This window comes from Protobothrops mucrosquamatus, unplaced genomic scaffold (genome assembly GCF_001527695.2).
Source record: "Protobothrops mucrosquamatus isolate PMUCROS unplaced genomic scaffold, P.Mucros_1.0 scaffold13, whole genome shotgun sequence".
Classification (NCBI taxonomy): domain Eukaryota; kingdom Metazoa; phylum Chordata; class Lepidosauria; order Squamata; family Viperidae; genus Protobothrops; species Protobothrops mucrosquamatus.
This window is the reverse complement of record NW_015386400.1, coordinates 954,051-981,671: the sequence shown is the minus strand read 5'-3', so window position 1 is coordinate 981,671 and position 27,621 is coordinate 954,051. Positions and strand designations below refer to the sequence as shown.

Genomic DNA, 27,621 nt, shown 5'->3' with positions numbered 1-27,621 from the left:
GGTACGGTTCGGCTGGCCCTCCAACTGCTCTCTAGGCTTCTTTTCCGACGTTTCATCTCTCTCAGCTCCTCGGTGAACCAGGGAGCCAATCGAGACCTACGTCGGGTCAGAGGCCGCAAAGGCACGACCCGGTCCAATGCTGCGGCGGCAGTTGTCTCCCACGCCGCCGCCTGATTTTCCGCCGAGTCGTGGACTAGATAGTCTTATAGCCCATTCCAGCCTTGTGTAGGTCTACAATCTTGTCCCTGACATCCTTGGACAGCTCTTTGATCTTGGCCATGGTGGAGAGTTTGGAATCTGATTGATTGATTGCTTCTCTGGACAGGTGTCTTTTATACAGGTAACAAGCTGAGATTAGAAGCACTCCCTTTAAGAGAGTGCTCCTAATCTCAGCTCATTACCTGTATAAAAGATACCTGGGAGCCAGAAATCTTGCTGATTGATAGGGGATCAGATGCTTATTTCACTCATTAAAATGCAAATCAATTTATAACTTTTTTGAAATGCGTTTTTCTGGATTTTCTTGTTGTTGTTCTGTCTTTGACTGTTAAAATAAATCTACCATTAAAATTACAGGCTGCTCATTTCTTTGTCAGTGGGCAAATGTACAAAATCAGCAGGGGATCAAATACTTTCCCCCCTCACTGTATCAACTATCTTGCTTAGCAACAGAAATGTTGCGTTCAATTGTGGTCATAAGTTGAGGACTAATTGTGTATTAAAAAAAATGGACAGTTTAAACACAGATTTAGGTTTGTAGTTGAGGTAAAAAAAATACGTTGCAATTTTATACTAAAAGGCAAATAGTGCATTATTTTCCTGGGGCTAATCTAGCCTAAACAAATATGCTTGCATTTAGAAGTGTGGGGGTGTCTGTAGATACCTGTGATTACTACCTGTGTGATTTTCCTTATTTTGAATCAAGATGAATGAACGTGGCTGGCTATTTCAAATGTTTCACTGTAGTAAAAATAATGTTTTGTTTCAGACTTTGTCCCAAACACATCTGATGATGAAGGACGGTACAACATAGGAAATCAGGCAAATGTTGGAATATTTAATCTGAACAAACTGCTAAAGGCTTTAAACCCTTTATTTAATCCAAGACAAAAGCAATTGTAAGTAATCTTTTAAAATGTCTTCCTATTTAAAAGAACTGATTCATTCAGAAAAGAAGACATTTTCCTCCAAGAAAATATTTTGAAAATTGAAATTACGTTTGCAATAGAAGTGCTTGCAAAAGAATAAAAGTGTCCAGTAGATTCATAGTAATGACTATTTTATAAACTAAAATTTTAGTACTGTTGATGCTAGAAAACTGAAAAAGGAAAAAATGTGAGGGTTTTTTATTTTTTATTTTTGTCTCTTTGCTTTAGATTGGTCGAACATTAAAGACATGCCTAGAAAGATGTTTTCTTTCTGAATATCATCCATAGTTTTAGAGACAAATGGGAAAGAGATTATTTGAAACACCAGTCCCTTTCATTATTATTTAGACCAATTATGAATATTTGTTTTTAATTATGTTTTTAACCTGTAGTTTTGATATTTTGTATTTTTATCTGGTTGTCAGCCGCCCTGAGTCCGCAAGGAGAAGGGCGGGATATAAATATAAACAATAAATAAATAAAATAAATTATTATAAATTTGTCCCAAACTCATCTCTGGAAGAAATCATTTAAATAACATCAGTTCAGCTTGGAATGTACAATTGAATCCACAAAAAAGGCAGTGAGGATAAGAGAGCTGGACCATGATTACACCAATATTAAGTAACATCAGTTCAGCTTGGAATATACAATTGAATTCACAAAAAGTAATGAGGATGACAAAGATGGACCATGATTACACCAATATCAAATGTTTGCTAAATATTCTAGATATTTGTCTCATAAAAATATGGAAGAAGATATAATATCTTAAAATAAGGTAAAAATTTAGGTAGTGATTCAGCTTGGATGCATTCCTAATTTCATAAACTATAGTTTATTAAGCCGAGAAAGAACCTTTGACTCACATGCTGTCGTCTAGTTATTTTCTTCATTTTGTAATGTCATGTACCACATTCAGCAATGGGAGATTTTCTAGATCACTGTTTCTTGGAATTTACAATACCCATGAACTTAAAGCACACATTGCAGAATTAAAACTGGTACATAAGAAGAAGAAATAAGAAGCTGAAAGCTTATTACAGCTCAGAAATCTATGGTATATTAAGTAGGAATATTATTTCCAAAAAGGCCCTTGGTTTTAGGTGTAGAATGACACCTAAAGCATTGTGTCTGGGTTTCTTATCCTCCTGAAGATCTCAGAATCTTATGAGATTTCAGTACTGTAGTCTATACATAAAAACCCTGAAATGTAACAAGATTCGGTGATATTGTAAGATTCTAGCTATGGTTTTCTTAATCGCAATGTATATTAAAATTTAATAAATGGAGGCAACTATTTACTGGGAGAGTTGATGGACACTGATCCTCAAAGGTGATAAAAACCCTAATTACTAAGCAAATCAGATGCATTTTGGGCTTTGTAACCTACTTATTTTATTTTTTAAATAAACATGGCAAAAACACCTTTATATGACATACAGAAAATATTAGACTCAACCCCACATCTTCAGATGGACAAAAAGATTTCAGATTGAAATCCCGGAAAACCACTTTTGGTTGATTCAGACAATTTTGAGCTGGTTGTATTATAGTTCTTAATAATAATAATAATGATGATGATGATGATGATGATGATGATGTTGGAAGGGACCTTGGAGATCATCTAGTCCAATCCCCTGCTCAGGCAGGAAACCCTATACGATTTCAGACCAATGGCTGTCCAGTCTTTTCTTAAAAACTTCCAGTGTTGGAGCATTCACAGCTTCTGGGGGCAGGTTGTTCCACTGATTAATTGTTCTAAGTGTCAGGAAATTTCTCCTTAGTTCTAGTTTGCTTCTCTCCTTGATTAGTTTCCATCCGTTGCTTGTTGTCCTGCCTTCAGGCGCTTTTGAAAATAGCTTGACTCCCTCTTCTTTGTGGCAGCCCCTGAGATATTGGAACACTGCTATCATGTCCCCCCTCGTCCTTCTCTTCATTAAACTAGACATACCCAGGGCTTTTTTTCTCATAGAACACCCAGAACGGAATTCCGGCACCTTTTTTGGATGGAACCTTGTAGGGTAGGCAAGGCGGGTTGTATGACGTGTGAGTTCCGGCACCTTTTTTTTTTTTTAAGAAAAAAAGCACTGGACATACCCAATAAGTACTCTTCTTTGAGTATTTATCTTCGTGGGAATTCTAATAATTCCTGCTGTTGAGTTCTTAGTGTTCTTTGAGTTTCTTTCTTTTCCCCTAATTGTTTATGGGGTGCTTCTTCCTGCTTGTCTAGTGTTGGCTGGTGGATATGATATGTAATGGATTATTTCCTTTCTTGACTTTTGGTTGTATCTTTTAAATGGAATATGGCTGGGTTTATCTCTGTGTGTGTATTGGTAAAACCTTAAAGAATAGCAAGAATCATGAGCTACAAATATTCTCTACTCTTGGAACTAATTAGAAATTTCATAAACCAGGGAATTAGCCATCCAATACAGAATCAGTGGAAAGGCTATGGTTGGAATTGTCTGTCTCCTTGACTTTTCCCAACCCATGAAATAGGTATGTTAATCCTATCAGAACTTAACTCATCTATTTTTATGTTTACTGAGGGAAAAATGCAGATCGGACTAACGAAAGATCAGCCATTTGCTGCCAAATATTAGCAGGTTGCAAATGCAGATTATCCATCTTACTAGATCATCCAGGGTAACATGTCTAATGCCTAAATATCTATGGATATGCTGAATCATCCAGATCATGGTTGTTCCAAAGATGCTTTTCCAACGGCAACTGGACTTTCTTGGGTTTTTTTTTTCTTGAAAACATTTTATTTCTCATCCCAGAAATTTCTTCAGTTTGGACTGAAGAATGGTGGGGAATGAGGAATTTATATTCTGTGTAGTCATCTAATCATTAGCATTCTGAGGGTCAGTCATTAGTTCTCCAAGAGTCATTAAGGCCGCTTGGAGGTTTATCGTTATCCTCAGAGTCACCTCAATGAGAGTGCAAATGAATGTGGGACCTTCTTGGGACTGCTGAAGGGATTGTGTTGTAAATAAGAGATAGGTGATGTCTTATTCCCCCCCCTCTATTGAGCAAGGGCTGTTCAGTTTTAATATAGATGGCCTCTTTGTCCAGAATGTGAACTTTGCTCTCTTCAAAAGAGTGACTTTGTCTTTTGAATGCAGATGCTGAATCTTGTCCTGATTGATTTGTTTTCCTGTGTTTTGCCAGGTGTTTGTGAAGTGGTTGTTTTGTTTCCCCAATGTTCAGATCTGCATATGTCTTACTATACTGTACTGCACATACGACATGTGTGTCTGAGTGCTTTATCCTTGAGGTGGACAAGCTTCTGCCTTAATGTATTCTTTAGTTTAAAGTGTGCACGTATGTTGTATTAGTTAAAAATCCTTCTGAGCTTTTCAGATATTCCTGCAACATATGGAATGACAACGTAGTTCCATTTGTTGTTTTCTGTGTCTGTTATGAAGAAGTTCCTGCTGGAAGCTTTTTTGGATTTGATGAAGGAGCTTCATTGTGGGGGCTTCCTTGATTTGTTTTCTTTTTCTTTTCTCTTTTTGCTGGTAGGCAAACTGTCTGGTTTTCCTGGATTGTGCAGTACACGTTAAGAAAGGCAGAAACCTCACATCGAAGTATACAGAAACCTACAAGCATTTACATATAATGGAGGACAAACTAGCAGTGATCAGATTGCTAACAACCAGATGACTGCAAAGAATATAAATCCTTCCATTCCCCACCGTTCAGTCAGAATTGAAGAAGCATCTTGAGAGAGAATCAAAATGTTTTTAAATAAAAAATCCAAAAAAGTCCAGTTGTCTTTAGAAAAAGTACCTGTCTCAATATCTGAACAATAACATCTGAAAAAGTTATTAAATTTTTTTTGCTGAAACATTTGCACCTTTTCTGAACAGGGCTTCTCAAATACTTGAAGAATACCCTCAACAATATAATAAAGGGTATGTAATCATTGGATCTATTTTTTAACAAAAATTGCACATATTTCTGTGTCATATCCAGTTTTGCCATGCTAATACATTTGTTTCATTCATCTTCAGCTTTTTAGAGTTATTCAAGACAAAATTAGGTCTGCTAGGTGAAAATGAGGATGATGACTATTTGATTGCTTTCCTTCTAAAAGTGAGTTTTCTTTGATTAAATATTTGTTCTATACCTTGAGTTATCGGTAAAGGTTGACACAAAATGTGATCCTATTTCTTAGCTCATGGAAGATACAAGGGCAGATTTCACAATGACTTTTCGGCAACTCGGTGAGATTTCAGAAAACCAACTCAAAGATCGCAACATTCCTAAGGTATTGATACATTATTAAGAGAAAATGAGTTTTCTTCTTTTAAAACAATGGATTGTGAAAGCGGAATTGGTAGAGGATAATATATGTACACACATACACACACACACAAACACATATACGTTTCCTAGAAAATAAGAGCTATCCTGAAAATAAGACCTAGTTTGATTTTTACCTGTTTGCCTAATATAAGCCCTACTCCCCAAATAAGCCTTAGTTAACATGTATGAGGTGAGGCGCACATATAAAAATCAAGCTAATGCAGGGTGGGAGGATGGAACTGCACCCACTTACCTCAGGGCCCCCGCAGCCAGGCCTCCCAAGCCCCGACACCTGCCTCGCCTCAGAGCAGCGGTACCAGCAGCACCAACCCCGTCCACTTCTGGTTGCTTGTGGCAGGAGGCCAGGTGGCGCGTTGCACCGGTTCCGCCACTCGTAGGACACTATGTGGTGCATTGCGCTGGTGCCGCCATTTGCATGTGCCATGGCAAAACATGCCATGTGGCGTCCTGACACGAGCAGCACTGAGGCGACGCGCCATGTGTCCTCCTGCTGTGAGTGGCCACAGAAGAAGCTGGGTGGCAGCGCAACAGTGTTGGGGTGTGGGAGGCCTGGTTGCAGCGGTCCTGAGGTAAGTGGGTAAGACATCCCCTGAAAATAAGACCTAGTGCCTCTTTTGGAGGAAAAATAATATAAGACCAGGTCTTATTTTTGAGGAAACACGGGGTACACACACACACACACACACACTGTGTTTCCCCGAAAATAAGACCCGGTCTTATTTGTTTTTGCCTCCAAGAGGCACCAGGTCTTATTTTGGGGGAGTGTCTTTTCCACGGTCTCACCTCGCACTACCAACCCTGCCCAGCCAGCCCACTTCTTCTGCTGCCAAAGGAAATGCCTCTGCAGCTGAGAATGGAGCTCCAGATTGATGCAGTTCTTGGCTGCAAAAGCCTTACAGAAAAGCCTCTGACCGTGAAATGCAGGCCGGGGGGGGACCGCAGAAGAAGTGGGCTAGCGAGGTGAGGCAGGTGTCGATTCATGGGAGGCTAGGCTGCAACATTAAGCGGGTGCGGGCATGTGGGGCAGCTCCAGTCCCCCCACACCCGCTCTAGCTTGATTTTTAGATACAACTCTGGCTAAATGGCTAAAATTATGATGATGATATCCATAAACACATATACATACACACATATACCACCTTTATTATTTCTATGACTGAAGGTGGTGAATGTGGCTAATACTACTCTTTCTTCCTATTTTCTTTACAACAGCAATCCTGTGAGGTGAGTTGGGCTGAGACATGTGACTAGAACTTACTGTTGCCTGGCTTTTTCATAAGATTGCACGTTATGTCACAATCTGACTGGATACCAAGTTTTTTTTAAATAATGTACCTAATATTTGGTTTTTAGAAAAAAAGAAGAGCAGAATTGGAACAGCTGTCTATTCCAATGTCTATCTAGTTTCCATGGTAGCAAAGGATTTGTGACTCTGATAAGTTTCCTTTCCAAATGCAAACTAAACATTGAGAGGAAGAAGGCAAATGCCTCCCAATAATGCAAGAATCCTAAGGCACTTAGAATGTTCCAGGATATACTGAATCTCTTGTCTGCTCTTATTCCAAATGCCTGGCTGTCTATACATTTGCCTGATTGCAAAATAGAGACTACCATACAGATTCCTACTATTAACAATAATTTGGCATCCACTTGTTATTGAAAGGCCAAATTGCTGTACTGATTTCTCTACGAAGGCTGTTTTCTCTACCAGTTTATCACAATCGGGATGCAGCCTGGCATTGTCAGTACTGAACAAACTCACTGCCCTCCAAGCCAACTAAGGAAAGTGGGTTTTAATTTCAAGAAAAATCCTAAATCTGATCCAGGATATCCAAATGTTGCTGTCTTTCACGTGCAGAGAGATATTTGGCCAGTGGCACGTGCTTGGGACACAGTTCTTTCCAGAGACATAGATTACCTTAATCCTGCATTGTGTCCCAAATCTATTTTCTCTTTTTTAATATTGATTTAGCAACTATTGCTGGAAGTGAATATTTGACTGCAGTCCTATACAAGTCTATTTTGGAATATTAAACTTCATTGACAAGTGTTAAGAATTCCTTTGTTTTATACTGTAAGTGTTCAATTATTTTCATACAGGAATTCTGGGCTTTGCAAGATGTAGCTAAACACAAGAACTTTTCAACCTGGATTGCTATGTACATCTTGAGATTAAAAAGGTAAATATAGTTGGTTTAATTTACTGTAAAAGAACAGTAAAAGTAATTTCACTTGATGTTTTCCATGCAACTCCTTCAGTTATTTATGAGAGTCCGAGTTCAATTACTCAATGGTTAGGTAGCAACAATTAAAGTAATTTTAAATAAGTAGAATATAATTAATAGGGGATATGCTAACCATTCTATGCACAAAGCATTCCATACCCAGATTAGTCAGTATTGAGCCATCTGTGCATGGATTATAATACAGATCTTGAGCTTATGAGTTTAATCTATGCATAACTCTACAGCTAAATTTCTCAACCTTGTCAATTATAAGATATGTGGCTGGCTAATTCTAGGAATGGAAGTCAACAGATCTTCAGGCTGTACATGTGTTTTAACAAGAATTCCAGGATAGGAGATGGAGACAAAAAAGAAGAGTGGGATTGGGGATAAGTAGAGTGGCTTTGTTTATTATGTCTAAGGAAGCAGGAGGACTTGAGAAAAAAAACATGAAACAAGCTTGGTCCATCTTGCTTTGGATTAATCTAAATGATCTGGGGTTCAATATGGCTGCATTACAACTCAGTTAGAATGGTCTAGCCAAACATATCTTCATTCCATGCGTGGAACAAACTACATTTTTCATTTTACACATCTCCAAATATCATGTTATAAAATGCACAATATCTACTCATGGTTGAAGGTGTGTCTATTCTTAAGAATCATTGTCTCAAAATCAGCCTAGATAATCTATATAAAACAATAGTTTCAAACTGAATGTCTTGCATCTGTTTTTATATACTCTATAGGAATATAGATGATTCAGGCTCTGAAAGAAGGAGAAGAATGAGCAGTGAGTATAGTGACAATTTGTTCTATCGTTCAAAAAGTTCATTTTTCTTCTTATAGATTCAGCTTCTTAAATACCTGTACGTTCAATAAAATAAAATGTTTATTGTTAACACTTGGAAAGCTTGAGAAGCAAGAAATTTTTCATTCTTTTTATTTAAACTAACACAGGTTAGAAAACAATGCAGTTTCACTGTAACAATTTAAAGATTAATTTTGATCTTCCTGTATTTGCAGTTTTCTGTGTTGGACTTTGTGATTTAGAATTCAAAAACAATCAGACAGTGCCCACATCCAGGAAATTTCCCAAGATCTAGATGGCTGCTTGCTCCTCCTTTTATTTCTCCCCCCCCAAAAAAAAGGCAATTGCATTGACACATGGAACACTGGGGAACTTTTTTTTATAGAATGACAGGGTTGCTCCTAAAATGAAACCTAGGAAAAAAATTAGCTAGCAAAAATAAGCAAGCTTCGTCTCATTAAAAATAAAGCTTAAATGTTTTTTTTAATGTTGAATAGAATGGTTTTAGTTTGCAAAGTTGTAAGGTTCTATTGTTTTTTTGATAGAGATTAAAATGCAATGAATAAATGTAAACTGTTATTTTTAACCCTAACTTTATGAAATAATTAGTTTTATTCATTAAGGGGAGGGAGGTTCATAAATTCATATTGTGCCTTATCAGTGATATATAAATTTAATAAGTACAATGTTATCATTTTAGGAATTGCAATTTATTATTTTCTATTGTTGCCTAATATAACAATTATAATATGTTGTAACCAGATTTTGGGGGAAGGAAGCAATGGAAAGGCTGTCACCTTTATTAAAGTTTCCAGTTTAGAAAAAAACTGAAGATATTTGGCAACATCTTGTATTGTTCTAGTACAGGTTCAGCATAAAATGTACTATGGTGAACAATGGCTATTCAGTTTTATCTTTTTGTTTCTTTTTTACTTTCAGATCTTTGAAATCTGTTTTTCTTATTCTAGCAGTGATAAGGAACTAGATTTTTGTGTAGCAGATCTCTAGTGAAACACTTATTTTTTGTATCTGCAATTCATTTTCTTTTTGATTGCAGCTGTTAACCCAAGATATGTGCTTAGAAATTGGATGGCAGAATCAGCTGTCCAGAAGGCGGAAATAAATGATTTTTCAGAGGTACAACATATTTACAAGCTGCCTTAATATAATCTTTATACACAAAAGACTAAAGTTGTTTTCTCTTTAACCGACCAAGGTATTGTTTAAGCATTTTCAAATCTGCTGCACCTGTTTTTCCCTTTTGTTTTTCAGGTTCGCTTCTTGCAACAAGTTTTGCAATATCCATTTCAGGTACAGGCATTGGCTGAAAGAGCTGGTTATGCACAGCGACCCCCTGCTTGGGCTAAGGGTGTTAAAATCAGTTGTTCATCTTGATGAAAATAATTTCTAATTAAATTAAAAGGTGTCATTTCCCTGTAATATATTGTATTATTGTTGAATTTCTTTTTTCCATTGCTCGATTTCTACAACACGCTAGGCTAGATTAAAATGGAATTCAGTGTTCGTGGATATCCTGGTGCAATTTTTATTTTTGGCAAACTGATTCTTCGCCCTCCTGTGAGAAGTTAAATTATATCTTATTTCTATGCCTTTTCAAAAAAACGCACAGGACAAAATTAAAACAGAGTTTGTTTGTGCTTCTGTCTTTCCCTCAATCCCCACTCCAAAGTCTATACAGATGTGAAGCTGTGTGACCATAACAGCACCAAAGTCTGCAGACTTTTCAGTTACAAAATCCTAAATATTAAACCAACACTGGTCAGGTCCCAACATCCCCAAAAAGAGGATGCACAGGCAGCACATTATATAGTCATAGTAGTCATTTTTACTGTGTTTTTCCATTTCCATTTCTCCTGTTTTGTTTAATCTTCCTATAACTTTGGCTGTTTCCAATACTTCTTGAACTACACTGTATTATACTTCTGTCAGAAACACGAAGTTTCCATGGTGAAAGAATCAACTGGTGACATTACCTTTGCCTGGAGGATACCCAGTTGGGAGCTCCTTTCATGTCCCCATTAAGTTGCCCACCAAAGTGGTACCCATCCATCTACTCGTGATTACCTGCTTTAGAACTGTGGATTGGCAGGACTGGAGCGAGTGATGGGAACTCACCTTACCATGCAGGAGCAACCAGGTCTTGAATGCCCTAACCTTATGAGCCACCACACTCCACATTTCTTTCTACAATTACGTTAGTTTATGTAATTATAAATATATACTTATATTTATATTGTACTACTATATTTCAAGCTATCTAGACAGAGGCCCCCAACCTATGGGCTGCGGCCTGGTACTGGGTTGCGGGCTCTTGGCCAGTGGGCCACAGAAATGGCTGGCCAGGGCGCGCATGCGTGGGCGTGCATTCCCACTCGCACTAGAGCCCACGGCCATTTGTGCAGGCACAAATAGGAATGCTAGTGCGGTGGGCACGCATCCCATTTGTGTATGTGTGAACAGGCACTAGCCGCCACGGGGTGCACATGCCGCCAGCGCAAACCCGGCCGCTAGTACTGTGCCAGTGGGCATGGCCCCGTTTGCGTGCGTGCACACACGTCCGCACGCAGTAATTTGGAAGCTGTTCTTCCCTCCGGGGAAAGGTTGGAGAACTCTGATCTAGAGTCAGAGTGTGATGAGTGGTATATAAATAATAAATAACCAAAACTACTATGACCAGAAGCCCAAAGGAACCCAGGACCTTCCTTCCTGTTTATCTTTTTTAGCCATTGACATAGATTTTTCATGCAGAGTATGATGACATTGCACGATTAATGCAACTTGCAAAATTCACATCATTTGTGCATGGTGAACGTAATGTAGTTGCTCCCCCTGCTTGCATGATAAATCAAAGGCCATTGAGTCATTTTTGTTCTGTGTTTGGAATACAGTCATCAATGTTTCACAGGCCAGCTTGTAATTAGATCTCAAATGTTGCAGCTAGGAGAATCTGCAGTTTGGAGTTTACTAAACTTTTAGATATGTTAATTGAAAATTAAAAATTTATCGTGAACATATTTGTATTGTAAACAGAATCTCTTGCTGGTCAGCAAGTTCACTAGGAGGTTTTTCTCAGTTATTCTAAAGAATCTGTGAAGTCCCCAAGACTCTATTTCTGGGTCTCAGGTTCAGTCCCAGAATTATGAACTATGAAAGGGTTAAATATAAAATTCTCCAAAATGCAAAGAAATGAGAATTGGGATTGCCTGATTTTAAATTATATTTTGTGGTCTGCTATTTGATTTGGATGAAAGAATGGTTGTTGCTAAGAAATAAGCAAAAGTTAGAATTGGAAGAACACAAAATAAATTGTGGCATTTTTTTTTATGCACAGTAAAGTTGAGGTAGATTTCAAAACTCATTAAGTTGGGAGTGCCATATTAAGAATATAAAACAAATATAAACTAAGGCTTTGCCTGAAAATACTTTACTGGTTTAAGCATTTTATAGAAAAGAACCTGTAAAAAAAAAAGATTAACATATTAAGACTTGCAAGTACAGGAAACTAGAGAACCTTAAATGAAATCAAAAGAACAATTGACTGCTGAGGGATTTATTTTTCAAAAGGAATATAATTGCACTGGGAGAAGAAAATAGCTTGCATTTCTTCTCCTCCTCTCCTGCAGAGCAGAGAGATTTATGGAGATATCAAGATAGTACATAATGTAAGCTATTTGTATTGCACGCCAATGGTTCCCAGGCCCAGGCTGCCATCACAATAAGACTGAATAAGACTTTTTTACAATAAGTAGAAAAGCAAACAGCATATTCTCTTGCAAGCCCTTCCTCTTCAATCTCTCTACTCTGCAAGGGGGGGGGGGGAGAAAACCCCCATAGATCAGGCACAAGGCATATACTGACTATAATGGTGATCAAGTGACTAAGGGATGTTGAAAGGTTACAAATAGTTGTAAATTTGCTGTAAATTTTAATTTTTAGCACCATCATAACTGACTTAATTGCTGTATCTGTAAAAGTTGTTAATGTTATAGAAGCCATAGCACAAAACAGACCATGGCTTAATAAGGTATATGAATCCAGCCATTAATTTCCAAAGTGTATGCTTTTAATTAAATTAAACACTGGATTGAAGAAATAAGTTTTATTCATGAAGATTGCAGTAAATAAAGAATAAAAATGAAATATACATGATAAAATATAAGTAAGAAGAAATAAATTACTTTCTTTGAGACAAACCTGGTCTTAGTACAACCACTAAATTAGTAGTTGAGAATGGAAAAATTAAAGCTATCTTTAAAAGAATGTTCCTGCATTATACCAAATAAATAACCAAAGATTGTCTGCAAATATTAATCACTGGAAAAAAATTCACTTTGAAATAAACTGAGGAAACAGATAGTATATTGCATAACATGATGAAAGTTTCAAGTTGCATTTTTCCCATATCCAACTATGGCAAACAAAAAAGTAGAAGGGGCAGATATGGGGTAGATTTTGACCCCATAATGAAAGAGGAAATTTACAAACTGTGAAGTGAATTTGTTATTCAGTGTTACAACTCTTATTTCTGCAAAGTATTCTAGCCTATGCTTAGATGAGCCAAACTGCCAAGGCCTTATCCAGGTTATTCTTACATGCAAGTGATAAGGAATGAAATCTGAAAAAAAAAGCTCTTCGTCAAGTTAATCAGGTTTTAAATTATTCCTGATTTTCTTTAAAAAACAAAACAAAACACAACTTCTGGATCAAATCAATTTTTCTGAACCCTGCTTTTCTCCAGGACGTCTCCTTTGCTTGATTGTGTTTTTCAGCCTTCAAGCAAGAGCATAGGAATTGAACCAGTAGCTCAACCAAGCCTTTGGTCTGTGTCTGCATAATTTTTTCTAGCATATACTCCTTTAGATCACCTGATGTTTAAACCTACTTAGTTCATGATGACTCACTCCTTTTCTTTTGCAATGCTCTCATTAGATCAGACATGAAATCTCCTTGCTCAGCAGCATGTCCCCTTGAAATTGATCCACTTTGTTTTGGTCTTACAACCTGACAAGCACCTTCTTCTTGTCTTCTAGGAGGTGGTGGTGGTTTCTTCTTGGTTGCAGGAGGAAGACCAGGGACAGAGAGGAAGGGCAGTGGCGGAGGTGGCAGTAGTTCCGCAGAGCCCATGCCAGTAGCAAGAAAAGGTGGGGGAGGGGGAGTGAAATCAGGAGGAGATTCATAGTATTCAGGTAGTGGCGGAGACGGTGGTGGCGGTGGTGGTGGCGGTGGCAGATCTTCCAAATTTGGAGGAAGGGGTATAAATTCAGGGGGTGGTGGAAACTCTTCATAATTTGGTAAGAAAGTTGGATTTTTCCTCTCAGCAATGGTGGGTAGGTCCAATGAAACAGCAGTAGTAGAAGACCGTCTTTGAGGAGGGGGAGGAGGGTGCAAACCACCAGGTTTGCGGATCTGTTTCACCTGTTGTACAGGTAGGGATGATGCTTGACTAACATTGAAGGTATCATCTGGTTTTTTAACCTTAAAAATTATTTTAAAATGATTAGCATATGACTAAGAAATTACAAGAAATTATACTTCCTGATTATGGAAGAAGAGTATTCAGTCAAGAGTTTCCCAATGGTATATAGCCTATTATTCAAGAAGCAATCATTTAAAGCAATGTTTTTCAACTTCAACAAATTTAATATGTGTGGACTTCAACTTCCAAATTCTCTAGTCCAGTGGTTCCCAACCTTTTCTATACCCCGCACCCCTAGAACGCCTCTGATATATTCTCGCACCCCTTACAAAAGTTCGAAATAACGGCAACAAATTATGTATATACACTATAATTTTATATATGAATATATAAATTGATACTGAACTGAAATCTAGCTTGCTTTAAAAACTATTTGAATTTGCAATTAAAACTGCTAAATGCACACATACACAACACACACAGACACATATTGATAGGTAGGAAATTACACAAAATGCACACCTCATGAAAATAACGTGCAGACATATCCTTTTAGGAGGAATTGTGAAAAATGTTAGCAGAAGTATACATGCAATCATTCTGGTATAAATTTTAAAAAAAATCAAACTAGCTATGGGACCAAAATTATAAAAGAAAAAAAGAAGCATAAGGAGAGGTTTAGCTATGCCTAATGTTCACTTGCATTTGGTATCTCTAATACCCACAGTATTGCAATTACTAAATTTTTATGCTACCCCTCCCCTCTTGTGAAATGTTAATTCACAAAGAGACTTAATGGAAGAGGTTGGAAACAAAATGTAACATTCTTTCTAAAGAATTAATGTTAAAAACTTTTTTTAATGACGTTAAAATATTAGATGCATTTTAAGGTTTTTTTTATAGGTATAGAATAGTCAGTAAGTGGCAGTTAAATATTTACACCCTGAACTTGACAGTAGATGGAGTGGGTGCCTTTATCCACTCCAAGGGAAGCTGTGGACAAGAAGGAACAAAACTGTCTGAAATTTAACCCAAGCAAGGTACAGATAGTCCTTGACTTACAACCAATTGCTTAATGACTGTTTGAAGTTAAAAGAAGCCTCCAAAAGCTGCTTACAACATGTTTTCAAAGTTCCAACAGCCACACTCATCCCTGTAGTTGTGTGATTGTCTTTTGAGTGCTTCACAAATGGCTGTTTGCAACATTCCAGTCATATGACCACAATTTGCAATGTTTTTGGCCAGTTTCCAGCAACTATTTCCCGTTTCTGGCAGAGAACAGGACTTTTTCTTCAGCAAAAGTGTAGGATGAGGGTGAAGGTTTGTTCTCATCCTACAACTGAGCTACAGATAATTGCCACCATTGCAAAGATTATTAGTTTTGAGAGACCCTTTCTTCAAAAAGATAGGAAGAACTGCAGTTCTTACATACTTACATTATGTATCTTTGGCATAGCACCAGATTTTCCAATTTCTGCAGTGTTTGCTGTATTAAGGGTTACGTTTTGGGGGATTTGTCCATTGGCATGAGTGCTACCTATAATAATAATAATAGAATAAAGAAGAGGGTTGCCTGTGCTACTAAAAACAATTAGATTTAAACAAAAATAATCTTATCATCAGTAAGAATTGAGATTGGCAAGGCAGGAACTAGCAAACCCAGGGAGAATCATGCTGTAAACATACTTCAAATACCTTTTTAGGCCATCAAGTATCTGTTAACCTGGATGGAACTGAGAAAAAGGCCTAGCATTTAAACTCAGGAGCATTGCTGTACAGATTAGATTTTTTGCATTATTTTGGACAATCAACTCTGGTATGTAAGACTTTATTCTTGTAGGCAGTAAAGTTTCTAAACAGCTAAGCTAAGACTTCTGCGCAGCCAGTCCCGCTAACTGATGTCTAAGAGCTGTGATTTATTATTGAGCCCTGCTGTGAAGAGAATATGCTACTTTTTCTATCTCATTAAAATAGCTTATAAATTGGTGATGGCAGATGAATAGTGTTCATAATGTCCAAAAGGAACATGAATACCATGTCACCCTTAGGAGCAAACTGAACAAAATGAAAACAGATGTACTACCGTGTGTACAATCTTTAAGAGCTTAGTAAACTAGGAGAATGATCTGTTATTCACCTGTTTAGTCAAGGATATTTGGAAACTGAATCTTTGAGGAAAATGGTTCTTGTGCTGGAATAGCTACTCAGTGTAATAAATGAGAGAGCAAAATATAGTTGAGCTTTACAAGAAATACGATGCAGAAAGTTTTTACTGATGCTGAATGAAGGCAGTTTCACACTGTTTGCTGTGCTGTTTTTGGCTCTTCCTGAAAACTATTTAGCAATTCTACTCTGGATTGTGGTGTTCTGGCAACAGGCCTCGGCTAATGAAACATAGAAATATAGAAAACTGACAGCAAAAAAAGACCCAGTGGGTCCATCAAGTCCAGCATGGCTACCATAGCACTTGATTGCTTGACCCTCTTCCCATGCAGGGAATCTTATTAATTGCCAACACAATTCCTTCCTTGCCAGCCCTTTAACATGGGTTTTTCCCCTTTTCCCTCCTAATTGTAGCATCGCTGCTCTGAGTGCTACAGTGATCAAAAAGAACAGGTTCCTTCATTCCTAAATTCCGCTGCAAGTCCATAGAAATTCTGTAGCAATGAAGAATCAGATTCATAGAACAAAAGAAGTAGAAGTCCTTCAAATTTGATAGCTATGTTCTGTGCCTATAGTTTTTAAAAAGGGAAAGGAAACCAATTCAGGAGAGAAGGCATGAGGTAGGAAATAAAGCAGAGCATGCTTCCTCTAGACTAGGGGTGTCAAAGTCGCAACGTCACGTGTCACGACTTTTTCTCCATTGCTGGCAATGGGGTGGGCACGGTTTCGGCATGACGCCTCTGGCCCGCAGGCTGGCAGTTTGATACCCCTGCTCTAGACTGTGAAAAAACTAATGGTGGCCACTGAGAAATGTAAAGGTACAACAGGTGGCGTAAGAGGTAAGGAAAATGGCAGGAGAGCTAGTCTTTATGGTCACTGTTCTTCCAATCTGACCAGTTGCGGGTATAACAGCCTAGGATGAAATAGCCTTAGAGGGCAGTGACCTGTCACTGAAAGGGATGAGGGTACCAAGCATTATAGCTAATCAAAGCTGAGGATGTCCTAGATTGGAATAAAGCCTGGTAGATCGGGTGTGTCAAATTGCCGGCCCATGGGCCGGATGCGTCAGGCCAAAACTGTGCCCACCCCATTGCCGGCAATGGGGGAAATGTCGCGACATGTTACGTGACGTTGCAAGTTTGACACCCCTGTGGTAGATGAACTGCTCAGAAGGACTTAAAATGGTTCAAGACAAAAAACAGCAGAGCTTCCAAACATGACTGCAGGGATGCAAAAGCAGAGGGTAGGAGAAGGTGGAGGATGATACCAACCACTCTGGTAGTCAGGAAACAGTGAGTGGCCTGCTCTGGCAATGGGTCAGGAAGATAGTGCAAATCTGGCCTGAATTGTGGTTGGGATTGAACAAGAACACCACCTTAGCAAGCTAATTAAGATCATGTTATGAGGACAAATAAAGGCCATTCTCTATTAACTCTAAATAGATCATTTACAAAGAAACCAAGAAACAAATTAGTGGGTATATCAGGATATTTTAGGATGGAGAAGCAAACAGTCAGAATTTTAGAAGACTATATCTGTATATGCAAAATGTAAAGTTTGACCATGAGGCAAAAGCTTACATTGAACCATATGTATAAGTCCTGCAATAATCCCTGTGCTATTATCTGCTCCTGCAGGAGAGATGCAGTGATTATTACCAAATGAACTTTTCTCTTTACCATTTTGGCCTCCTCTAAACTTTGGCTGCAGAATTGTTATTCACATCAGTGCTCATTAATAAAATGAACCTCTGTTCACTTGGAGAAATTTCTCAGGTTTACATCAAGTAGATACAAATGACTTTATTTCCCTGCTGCAGATTGTAATGTGTTCAGTTACTAAAAATTCACATCCTAAAATGAACTATTATTGAACATGTTAGAAAATGATAGCAATTGGCAAATGGTAGGGAAAAAAGCTAAGCCTATAATCCTCACAATAACTTTTTTTTAAAATAAATAATTTGGATACCTTTTGAAGATGATCCCCCAGAAGCTATGGATTTAGTATTTCCTGGCTTTGCCAGACGTGAAGCTAACTCAGCCTTTTGTACCGCACCAATGTAGTTATCATACAAGGCCTTTCCATACTGAAAAATAAGCACCACAAATATCTGACAGATTTTCCATCATAAAAAAATGAACATGCATTTCTCTGCTTGTTCCATCAATTCTTAACAGAAATTCTTCTTCAGTGCTTGATTTGAAATCTCTTCCATAAAAACTATGAACTGGTAAACAGGACTGTAAACCAATAGGTTGAAAGTCTATTATTTGTTTGACAAAATAATTTATTTTCCCAATACAAATTCTGTTCTACGTACTCTACAGTTATTGTTTGTTTATATGTTTATTCACTCGAATTTTTACTCATAAGGGGATAATGCCCTTTTTGGTTTTCATCATTCCATTTACTTTCTCTTTTACTATGGAGAAATATCATTTTTCTTCTTACCTTTGCAATTCTGATACCAGTTACCCAATGATGTAAAGACTGCTTGTCGTCACAGCACAGGTATTTGATGTACTGTGACTCCTTCTGTATTTGAGGATGCTATAAATAATGACAGCAACAGTATTTTTTTAATCATTAAAAATTTGCTGAAATAACCCAAGTAGACAAGCCAACTTCCCACACAAGGCTCCTTGTCTATCACTACATCTTGGCTACTTTAAACCGCAAACAACTGAGAAACCAAAGAAGAAAGCAATATTTTTCATCAGCCCTTCCAAAAGATTACTGGTACCCAAGTTTACATGATTGTAATTGGTATTTAAAAATCTGTAGTCAAACTTGGTGTTTTAGAAAATTTTTCTCTTTCCATTTCTTCTTTTTTCTTATAGCTATTTTAGACTGCAAGCTTGAAAGCAAGGGCTATCTTTATTTTTATCTGATTACAAAGGAGTTAAATAATGCTTTAAAATAATGAAATGTTAAATTAACATGAAACTAATTGGATATGCATCTGTAAATAAATAACACAAAGCCATATTTCAGAACATCACAGATTATAAATATCTGTGCTCTATTCAAAGGAAATTTGACTTGGAACAGCTTATAATATGAATTAGCTAAAAGTAATTTGAAGCACATCAGACTTCTGAAGTTAAACTCAATATATGAACAGTTCTTAATTGTCAAATTGTTCTTAAGTGATTAAAACAGGAAGACAAATTTACTATCTGCATTTTCCAAAAGCAAACAATTTCCCTTCCTTTTCTGCTGATTTTTTTCCCTCATTTTACCTTTCCATTTCCTTAGGATCTGAGGACATTGCCTATTCATATTTATTCAACACCATGGGTAGGATGCTAGCTTTCATCAATCAAACTCCCAGGACTAAATTACATGCCAAATTAATTCTATGTGATTACTGACATGTTATCAACAATAATAATAGTTTTGCAGTAACATGATAAATCCAGTAGATGGCATCAGATACTTTCCCATTTTTAAATGTTTACTTTTGCTGTTTTTAATCTATATTGCTATAAAAAAAGTTTTATTGCATCTTAAAGGCTATCATATTTATTAGACATAAACTTTTATGGAGTAGAATCAATTCATCATGAAATGAACAGGTATATATATATATATATATATGTATGTATGTATGTATGTATGTATGTATGTATGTATGTATGTATGTATGTATACAGAAAGATGCAAGCAGAAGATTACACATTTTCTTATAATGCTTATTTTGTATATTTTGTATATTTCATTTGTATATTTTATTTTCTGAATAATATTAATTCTAGATTTTCTCAATAATTTCATCAAGAATCTTTTTTTTAAAAAAAAAATTAAAGATAAACTATTCTTTTCTATCACTTAAACAAATCTCCTCAAGAATTTTTTTTTCTCTCAGATAAAAAGGTTGAGAGGCAAGGGCTGACATGATTTTGTTAAATAAACTTGTGGGCAATATTTGATTCTCACATACCACAATTCAATATACCTTTAATTAAAATACTCTTAATTTGTTAGATGATAGGAAGAGGGAGCTATTTCAGAAATTCAAAATGCAACTTTATATAAATTATTATCTTAATCATAATTTGTCATAAGTTGGAGTGGCAGGTACACTGATCTGAATCTTGAGTAGCTAGAATACTGAGCAAAGACCATCTCAGAGGTATTTGTAAAGTAATATCTTTTTGGTTATAGTGCCAAACTTACCATATTTCTCAAAACTCTCAAGATAGGGAATAAACCCTGGGGGCTCGTTTTAAGTTTTTTTTTTGCCTGACTGCAGCAGAAAGACAAAAAAAAAAATTGAGGCTGCTTTATAATTTTATGTGAAACTTGGGTGGGAGGAGGGATGTGGTGGTTTCTCTGTGATTAACTTCAATGACCTCACCACTGGGAGTAAAAGGGGGGGAAAACCAAGTGCCAGGAAGTGACTTTCTCCTGGCCACCTTAACAGAATAATGGAATACCAAACTTGGAATGGATCTTGGAGGTCTTTTAGTCCAATACCCTGTCCAAGCAGGAGACTCAGTACCATTTCAAACAAATAGCTGTCCAACTATTGTCTACTTAAAAATCTCCAATGATGGAGCACAATTTCTGGAAGCAAGCCATTTCACTGATTAATTATTCTCATTGTCAGGAAATTTCTCCATAGTTCTAAGTAGCTTCTCTCCTTGATTAGTTTCCAACCATTGTTTCTTGTCTTGCCTTCTGGTGCTTTGGAGAATAGGTTGACCCCTCTTCCTTATAGCGGTTCCTCAAATAGTGGAACACTGCTATCATGTCACCTCTAGTCCTTCTTTTCACTAGGCTAGACATATCCATTTCCTGTAGCCACTCTTCATATGTTTTAGCCTCCAGTCCCCTAATCATCTTTGTTACTCTTCTCTGCACTCTTTCTAGAGCAGGGGTGTCAAATTACTGGCCTGTGGGCCAGACGCATCACCAGGAAACCATGCCCATCCTATTGCTGGCAATGGGAAAAAAGCTCCGATACATCGCGCAACGTCATGTGACGTCGCGAGTTTGACATGTCTGTTCTAGAGTATCATCTTTTTTATATTGTGGTAATCAAAATTGGATGCAATATTCCAAGTATAGTCTTACCAAGAAAACTTTTAAAGAAAAACACATGCACTGCATTTAACCAGAATATTCATATAGCCTGCCCTCAAGAGATGGGAGTTACAACATGAGAATGGGTCATCTGTACAATCCAAACACCACTACTACACTTCCACATAATAGACCTCTTCTTGCTTAAAGACACCATGATCACTAAATATGTCAGATCCTTTTCCTTATCACACTACTTCAGAAAGACCAGAAAGTGGCTGGAAGTACCTTTTAAAGCTTATTAAATGCCTTTTCATATTTCTCAAATGAATGAATTAAAAAGGCATTTTAATAAAATCTATTTGTCTGAAGAGTGCTACCAGACTGATTTTTAACCACCATAGTCTAACATGGCTTTCCTCTTATTATGCTGTTTTCAAGGAGTAAGACGTGGGAGGCACCAAAACAAATCCCAGATTCAGATGAATGATCTTTTCCATTTTATTTCAGGGAAAGCCGCAAATGCTATTAGTAAACAAGCAATGTTGCTAGCCACACTGTTGTTAAAGAATACAACAACCCAATTTGAGAGAGAGCAATGTTTGAAAGAATTAGGAAAATGAACTGCATGAGCTCCGAAGGAAAGTACTAAGCAATGGAAATGGGATAAGAGGAAGCTATTGTGCCAGTTTGCTCCCAGGGTACCAGTTCTTTCACCCTAGATTAATTCCACATTATGCACCATTACTCTCAGGTTACTCAAGCAAAACCTGTGCCAATAAAGCATAATTAAATTCTCCTGGTATCCAAGACATAACAGACTGACTAAATGAGCCAATTTACATATAGATTACCTTACTAGCACCAGCTGTGAAGTTTTTTGTTTTTTGTTTAAAAACAAAAATCAGGAGCTAAGACTTTATGTTGGTGGCTTTTTAAATTTTCTAAAGAAATGCTACATAATGTAGTGCCCAGAATCTGAATCTGAACTACCAGGAAATGTTGCTGACAAAATTTTATCTTCTCAGTTTGAGCGATCTTTACTGATTTAAGCCAGGATTACAAATTCTTTGGTTGTTCATTAACACCAACAAAATAATGGCGGCTGAAAGCATTTTTGTGTATTTCAACAAAATGTATAGTTTTTAATTTATTTCCCCAGGGTTGACCCTCTTAAATAGCTGGCAGGATTGAGCATTCCATCAGGCTGACCCCTGTCATTTGGCTACCCACAATGTGGAAAATATGGCTTTCCTTACTGAAAGCATTTGTAACACCTTTCTGAAAACTCCCAAGATAGGGAATGAAGCAAACCATAATCCTAGCAAAACATGAATAAAATTTCTGAAAACTAATAGGAAAATTACTTAAACCACTTTGAAGATTAAATGAAAAAGATGTCTTTTGATCCCCTTTTTGAAAGCAGAGAATAGGGAATAATTGCAGCCTCATAGGGATCATATCCTAGGAATCGTTGACAAAGGAGATCTTTTCCCGTGCATGTGTGCCAAGCAGCCCCTAAAAGGGCAAAATGCTTAAAAGATTCTCTCGTAAAACTGGGAAGTTTATGATAAGACCACAGACAAGTAGACTGTAGATTAAATAGCCAACTAGATTAAAGATTAAAACTAAGAATTTGAAACCATGGTAGAAAAAAAGGATACTTATGAGCATAAATGGTGTTCAGTGTTTATCCAGCTCAAAAACTTTTAAGATGTACAGACTTCAATTTCCAGAATTCTCCAATCACCATGAGATTGAGAAATACTGTCCTAGATTATTCAGTTTCAGAAAACCTTTTTGTATTGCATACATCAGACACATTCATGTATTCCCTTCCGTAAAATCAAATTTAGATACTGAGGGCTTACATTTCTTACAGGCTACCTAAACAGCATGTAACTATTATGATCAGTAACTACTAATGCTCTTTACTTCCATGCATGAGTTATTTCTGACACTATCAAAGTTATTAGTTATTAAGCACATCTTAGGGAAGCAACTGCTGTTGTGTAATTAAGCATGTAAGATGTAGCTCCCTTTGCTTATCACTGTTACCCAAAATTATTTCATAGTATTTGGCTGAAATATGGTGAGCAAAAGAGAGGGGGAAATTCTTCCCTTTTCTCCATACATACAAAGTTTTATAACTCCTACCATATTACCTCTCACTCACTTCTTTCCCCATAAATTTAAAAGTCTAAAATGTCCAGTATCAACCTTTTCTTCAAAGGGTTATCCTTTCCATGCAGTCACAGAACTGGAAGGGACCATTTACTACTCTTTTCAGCCCAAAGCCTCGATGAGTGCAGGAATCCAAATTAAAATATTCCCTCTAAATGGCCAGGTAATTTGTGTGTGAATACACTCAGTGAAGAGGAACCCACCACTTCTTGAATAATTGGTTCTGCTGCCATTTTCATTCCTTTCCTAATGAACCCTGACATGGAATCTACTTTTTCACAGCTGCCACACACATGGATAACACTTCCACTGAACTGTCCATCTGAACCCCAACTAGATTGTTTGCTCCATCATGCTTGAACTGTAGGCCAAAATATGGTTCATTCAATTTGGAAAATGAATTACTTTTTGTCTTTCACTAGCATGCATAATTTAGTATCACCTACAAACCTGACAATGTCACTACCAATAGATGATTTATGAACAAGCTAGCAGTGGTCCTAACACAAACCCATGTCATACAATTATAATAATCTCCTTATCAAATCCTTATGTGGCTACCAAAAAGTAATTTTTATTCTGAAAAATTAGACATTCTTGCTGTAAGATGCAATCTTATATACCCATTTAGTTGAAAATGAGCCTTATCAGGAATGTCTGTACATATAGTCATAACAGTCAAAAGATGGACACAATGGTATGATTGACACTCTGCTTTTTATTAATGTGTGTTACACATAAAAATGGCCAGAGTTTCGATTGCACTATTGTGGCTGCTAACTTTTTTTACTATTCCCTCCAGATACTCCTATACCTTATTAAACTCAGCAAGGATTATTTTTGAATAGACATTATAGGAATGCATGATCAGCATATGTAACTTAGTACACAATACACTATACAATACCTTAAGAGTGCATGTTCTGTAATACATACCTTTAAGACAAAACAATAATCAGTAGGGGACTTATACTTCATTTTGTACTGAATACCATAATAAACATTTACGTTCTCAAACTGTATGAAACAAGCCAAGTCACGGGATGTCTAAAAATTAAAAACACAATCTTTAGTTATTAGAATAATTAACTTTATTCATGTTAATGCCTTGGATAATCTTTTGATGTACTTATTGATCTGAGAATTAATGACAGTGGAACCTTTGTAACACATTGCAAGTTTAGGAGTGATGGCGAAGATATGTAGCATTTTTCTTCTGAGGACTTGAAGCAAATAAACCCACAAAAACATTACCATTCTGTTCAAGAAAGGTGCACAGAATTCATAGGGAAGAGGGGGAGGAGACTTTTCAATAATGCATACTGAATTTATTTGTACGTAGGTGAAAACTTCATCTGTCATTCTGTGCCAATTTGCACTCCTGCCAAACAGAGTTTCTACTATCATACAATGCACATTGGCTGTTCTTAATGGGTTGCCATGGCAACAAAGTTTCCCAGTGAAGGATCTGTGGATGAAGAACCAATCTGAATGAAATAGAACAGGGCCTAAATTCTTCCTGGCTCATGTACATATACAGATAGTCCTCAACTTATGACCACAATTGAGCCCCACAAGGGAGACATTTGTTAAGTCAGTTTTGCTCCATTTTACAACCTTTCTTGCCATGTTGTTAAGCCAATCACTGCAATTGTTCAGTTAGTCACACGGTTGTTAAGTGAATCTGGCTTCCCCATTGACTTTGCTTGTCAGAAGATCACAAAAGAGGATCATGTAACCTTGGGACACAGCAACGGTCGTAAGTATGAAAACTGGTCATGTCATTTTTTCAATGCCGTAGTAACTTTGAACGATCACTAAGTGAACTATTGTAAGTTGAGGACTACCTGTAGTTGTTTTTTTACTAGTAGTAGCTTTTCAGAACTTAGTTCACAAGAATAGCTGACAAACAGATCTTGCCTATACAGATATCTTTTAAAAAAGAAACAGAGAATCCCTCTGACTAACCAGTTTCAAATTAAAAATTGTGGGGGGGTGTACCCCCAGGGCAAGCAGAAAACCCCCAAGGTATAGTCATAAGGAAAAAAAGAGTATGGTTGTGGCAGCCATTTTGATGTGTTTGATCCCGGACTGTGGACACCCCTGCCACTGTATGATTTAGACACATATGCATCTATGTAAGTGGATTTCAGAATGTTTTCTAGAATTCTCTAGAAAAGAGGAGCAAAACAGAAGAAGCTCCGGGGCCAATTCTCTCCTTGGCCTTGCCCAAACAATGGCAGCTTTCTTGTCTGCTGTTTGACATTTAAAGCTATTCCATTCTATTCTATTCTATTTCTTTAAAATTAAGCAAAAATGATTACATAATTCTGCAGTGGATGACCAATTGCAGTTCAGAGATGTTATTTCTTTTCATGACTGAAATGTTTATGAATGCAACTGATTATTATTGAAAAATAAAAGAGTAGTCTATAAAGGGAATAAGTATCAAAGGAATTCTGCCACCCATTCTCCATATTTGCCCAAACAGCAGCTCTCAGAGGAACCAGACACCGTTCCTCAAAGGTTACCTGGAGGCTTCCTTGCCTTCCCTTTTACAAATTGTTTTAATGCTTCAAAGCATTTCTTTGACATGCCTGACCTTGGTCTTTCCTTTGGGGACATAATAAATGCCTGAAGCTCGTAGAAGAAAATAGCGCCTCTTCCAGGACTTCTTTCCATCTTCCTTTAAATAAAGGGCACCTTCAACTTCTGGCACAATAACCGATGTGCCACAGAAGCTTTCCTGCAGAGGGAAAAAGTGGTGAGACAGAGCAGCAAGTGAATAAGCCGAGTGTCTTACAACATGGCTTGTTCAGTTTTGCTTCCAAAAGCCTGAGTTTCCATTCAGTCCATCAACTTTGATCTTCCCTTGACCACCATCAAAAACAGGGCAATGCTTGATCCCCTGAACACGTGAACAACTTCCTTGAACTCTTGGACAGGCATTGACCGGTGGCTGAATTTGAAATAAGAGCTTTTGGTGGCATGGTTTTAAAGTAACCTCCATAAGGCTTGCACTGGTTAGAGCAGCTTTACCAAATTTCCTTCAGGAATATTTGCCAAATTGTGCAGGATTGGGCTTCAGAGTTTGGTGACCACCTTGCCTCTGAAGATACTAGCCATAGTTGCTGGCAAAATATAAGGAAATCTGGCTGAGGAATTCTGGGATAAGTGATAAAAGGGCCAAGTTTGAAGACTCCTGGTCTAGATCACAGTCACTAAATACTGAAACTCAAAAGAGACAAGCTTATTTATTTGCCAATTACCCATATTTTTCCAGGAATATTTGCCAAACTTACACAGAGATACCAAGGACTGAATGCTGGTCCTTCTGAAAGGACCTGCAAGCTAGGGTCTTCTATGTTTTGAACCAACTCTCATCAGTTTTGATGTAATTTCTAGTATGACAAGTACAATCTGAAACAACTGGAGGGCTTCATTGTTCTATAAGAAAAACAAGGCTTCTATGGCTTACAGCAGAGCCCAGAAGTAGCTAGAGTCACCAGGCAGGCAAACATTTGGAATAAGAAAAAGGTTTCCTAAATAAAAGCACACACAGACCCAAGTATTAAAAACAAACAAGTGCGCCATGCATTTTGGAAATGCAGGCAGATGTACCTATCACCTGCCAGACTCAAGTTTGAAGATTTTGGGATTTTGAGAGCAGTCTCATATTTAAAACACTGGCAGAGCTTATAACAAGGCAATAAATGTTAAATTTAATAGATAGTTTTTAAACGAAGTTAGTAAATTTATTTATTTATTAAATGTATGTGCCTGTAGAATTAAACATTTCAATCTGTTAGCCTGTTTATTTATTTATTTATTTATTTATTAAATTTATATACCGCCCTATCTCCCTTGCGGGACTCAGGGCGGTGAACAGGCGATACTAAAAACCACGGTAATAAATAGTTTGTTTTAAAATCGAATTAAATAACGGGCCTGTTCTAAAAACACACCCGTAAAACCCCCCCCACTGAAACATAATCAAGGTACGCCAGGCCGGCCGCACGGAATAGATGGGCCTTCAGGGCTCGGCGAAAAAGGCACAGGTCCGCAACTGTACGTAGGTCAGGGGTTAGGTCATTCCAGAGGGCAGGAGCTGCCACAGAGAAGGCTCTCCCCCTGGGGGTCGCCAGCCGGCATTGTCTGGCCGACGGCACTCTAAGGAGGCCCTCTCTGTGGGAGCGGACTGGCCGAAGGGAGGTGTTTGGTAGGAGGCGGTCTTGCAAATACCTAGGTCCATTGCCATGGAGCGCTTTAAAAGTTGTTACTAAC

The 27,621-nt window shown here is 37.4% G+C and overlaps 2 protein-coding genes across 2 annotated transcripts in view; one reads left to right on the top strand and one right to left on the bottom strand.

Annotated features, from left to right (window-relative positions):
• LOC107282815 (protein adenylyltransferase SelO) overlaps positions 1–9,962 on the top strand; it is a 41,682-nt gene extending 31,720 nt beyond the window's left edge. The window contains exons 14-21 of the mRNA XM_015810643.1: positions 989–1,118; positions 5,027–5,071; positions 5,171–5,252; positions 5,335–5,427; positions 7,587–7,666; positions 8,461–8,504; positions 9,580–9,659; positions 9,795–9,962. Coding sequence (XP_015666129.1) covers positions 989–1,118; positions 5,027–5,071; positions 5,171–5,252; positions 5,335–5,427; positions 7,587–7,666; positions 8,461–8,504; positions 9,580–9,659; positions 9,795–9,917 — 677 coding nt within the window. The 3' untranslated portion in view covers positions 9,918–9,962. The remainder of the gene's footprint in view (positions 1–988; positions 1,119–5,026; positions 5,072–5,170; positions 5,253–5,334; positions 5,428–7,586; positions 7,667–8,460; positions 8,505–9,579; positions 9,660–9,794) is intronic.
• A 3,375-nt stretch (positions 9,963–13,337) lies between these two features.
• The window catches only part of APBB1IP (amyloid beta precursor protein binding family B member 1 interacting protein), a 45,873-nt gene continuing 31,589 nt past the window's right edge, over positions 13,338–27,621 (bottom strand). The window contains exons 9-14 of the mRNA XM_015810672.1: positions 25,940–26,083; positions 24,274–24,384; positions 18,577–18,675; positions 18,094–18,211; positions 15,396–15,496; positions 13,338–14,018 (exon numbers count right to left, since the gene is read on the bottom strand). Of these exons, the coding sequence (XP_015666158.1) occupies positions 13,431–14,018; positions 15,396–15,496; positions 18,094–18,211; positions 18,577–18,675; positions 24,274–24,384; positions 25,940–26,083 (1,161 nt within the window). The 3' untranslated portion in view covers positions 13,338–13,430. The remainder of the gene's footprint in view (positions 14,019–15,395; positions 15,497–18,093; positions 18,212–18,576; positions 18,676–24,273; positions 24,385–25,939; positions 26,084–27,621) is intronic.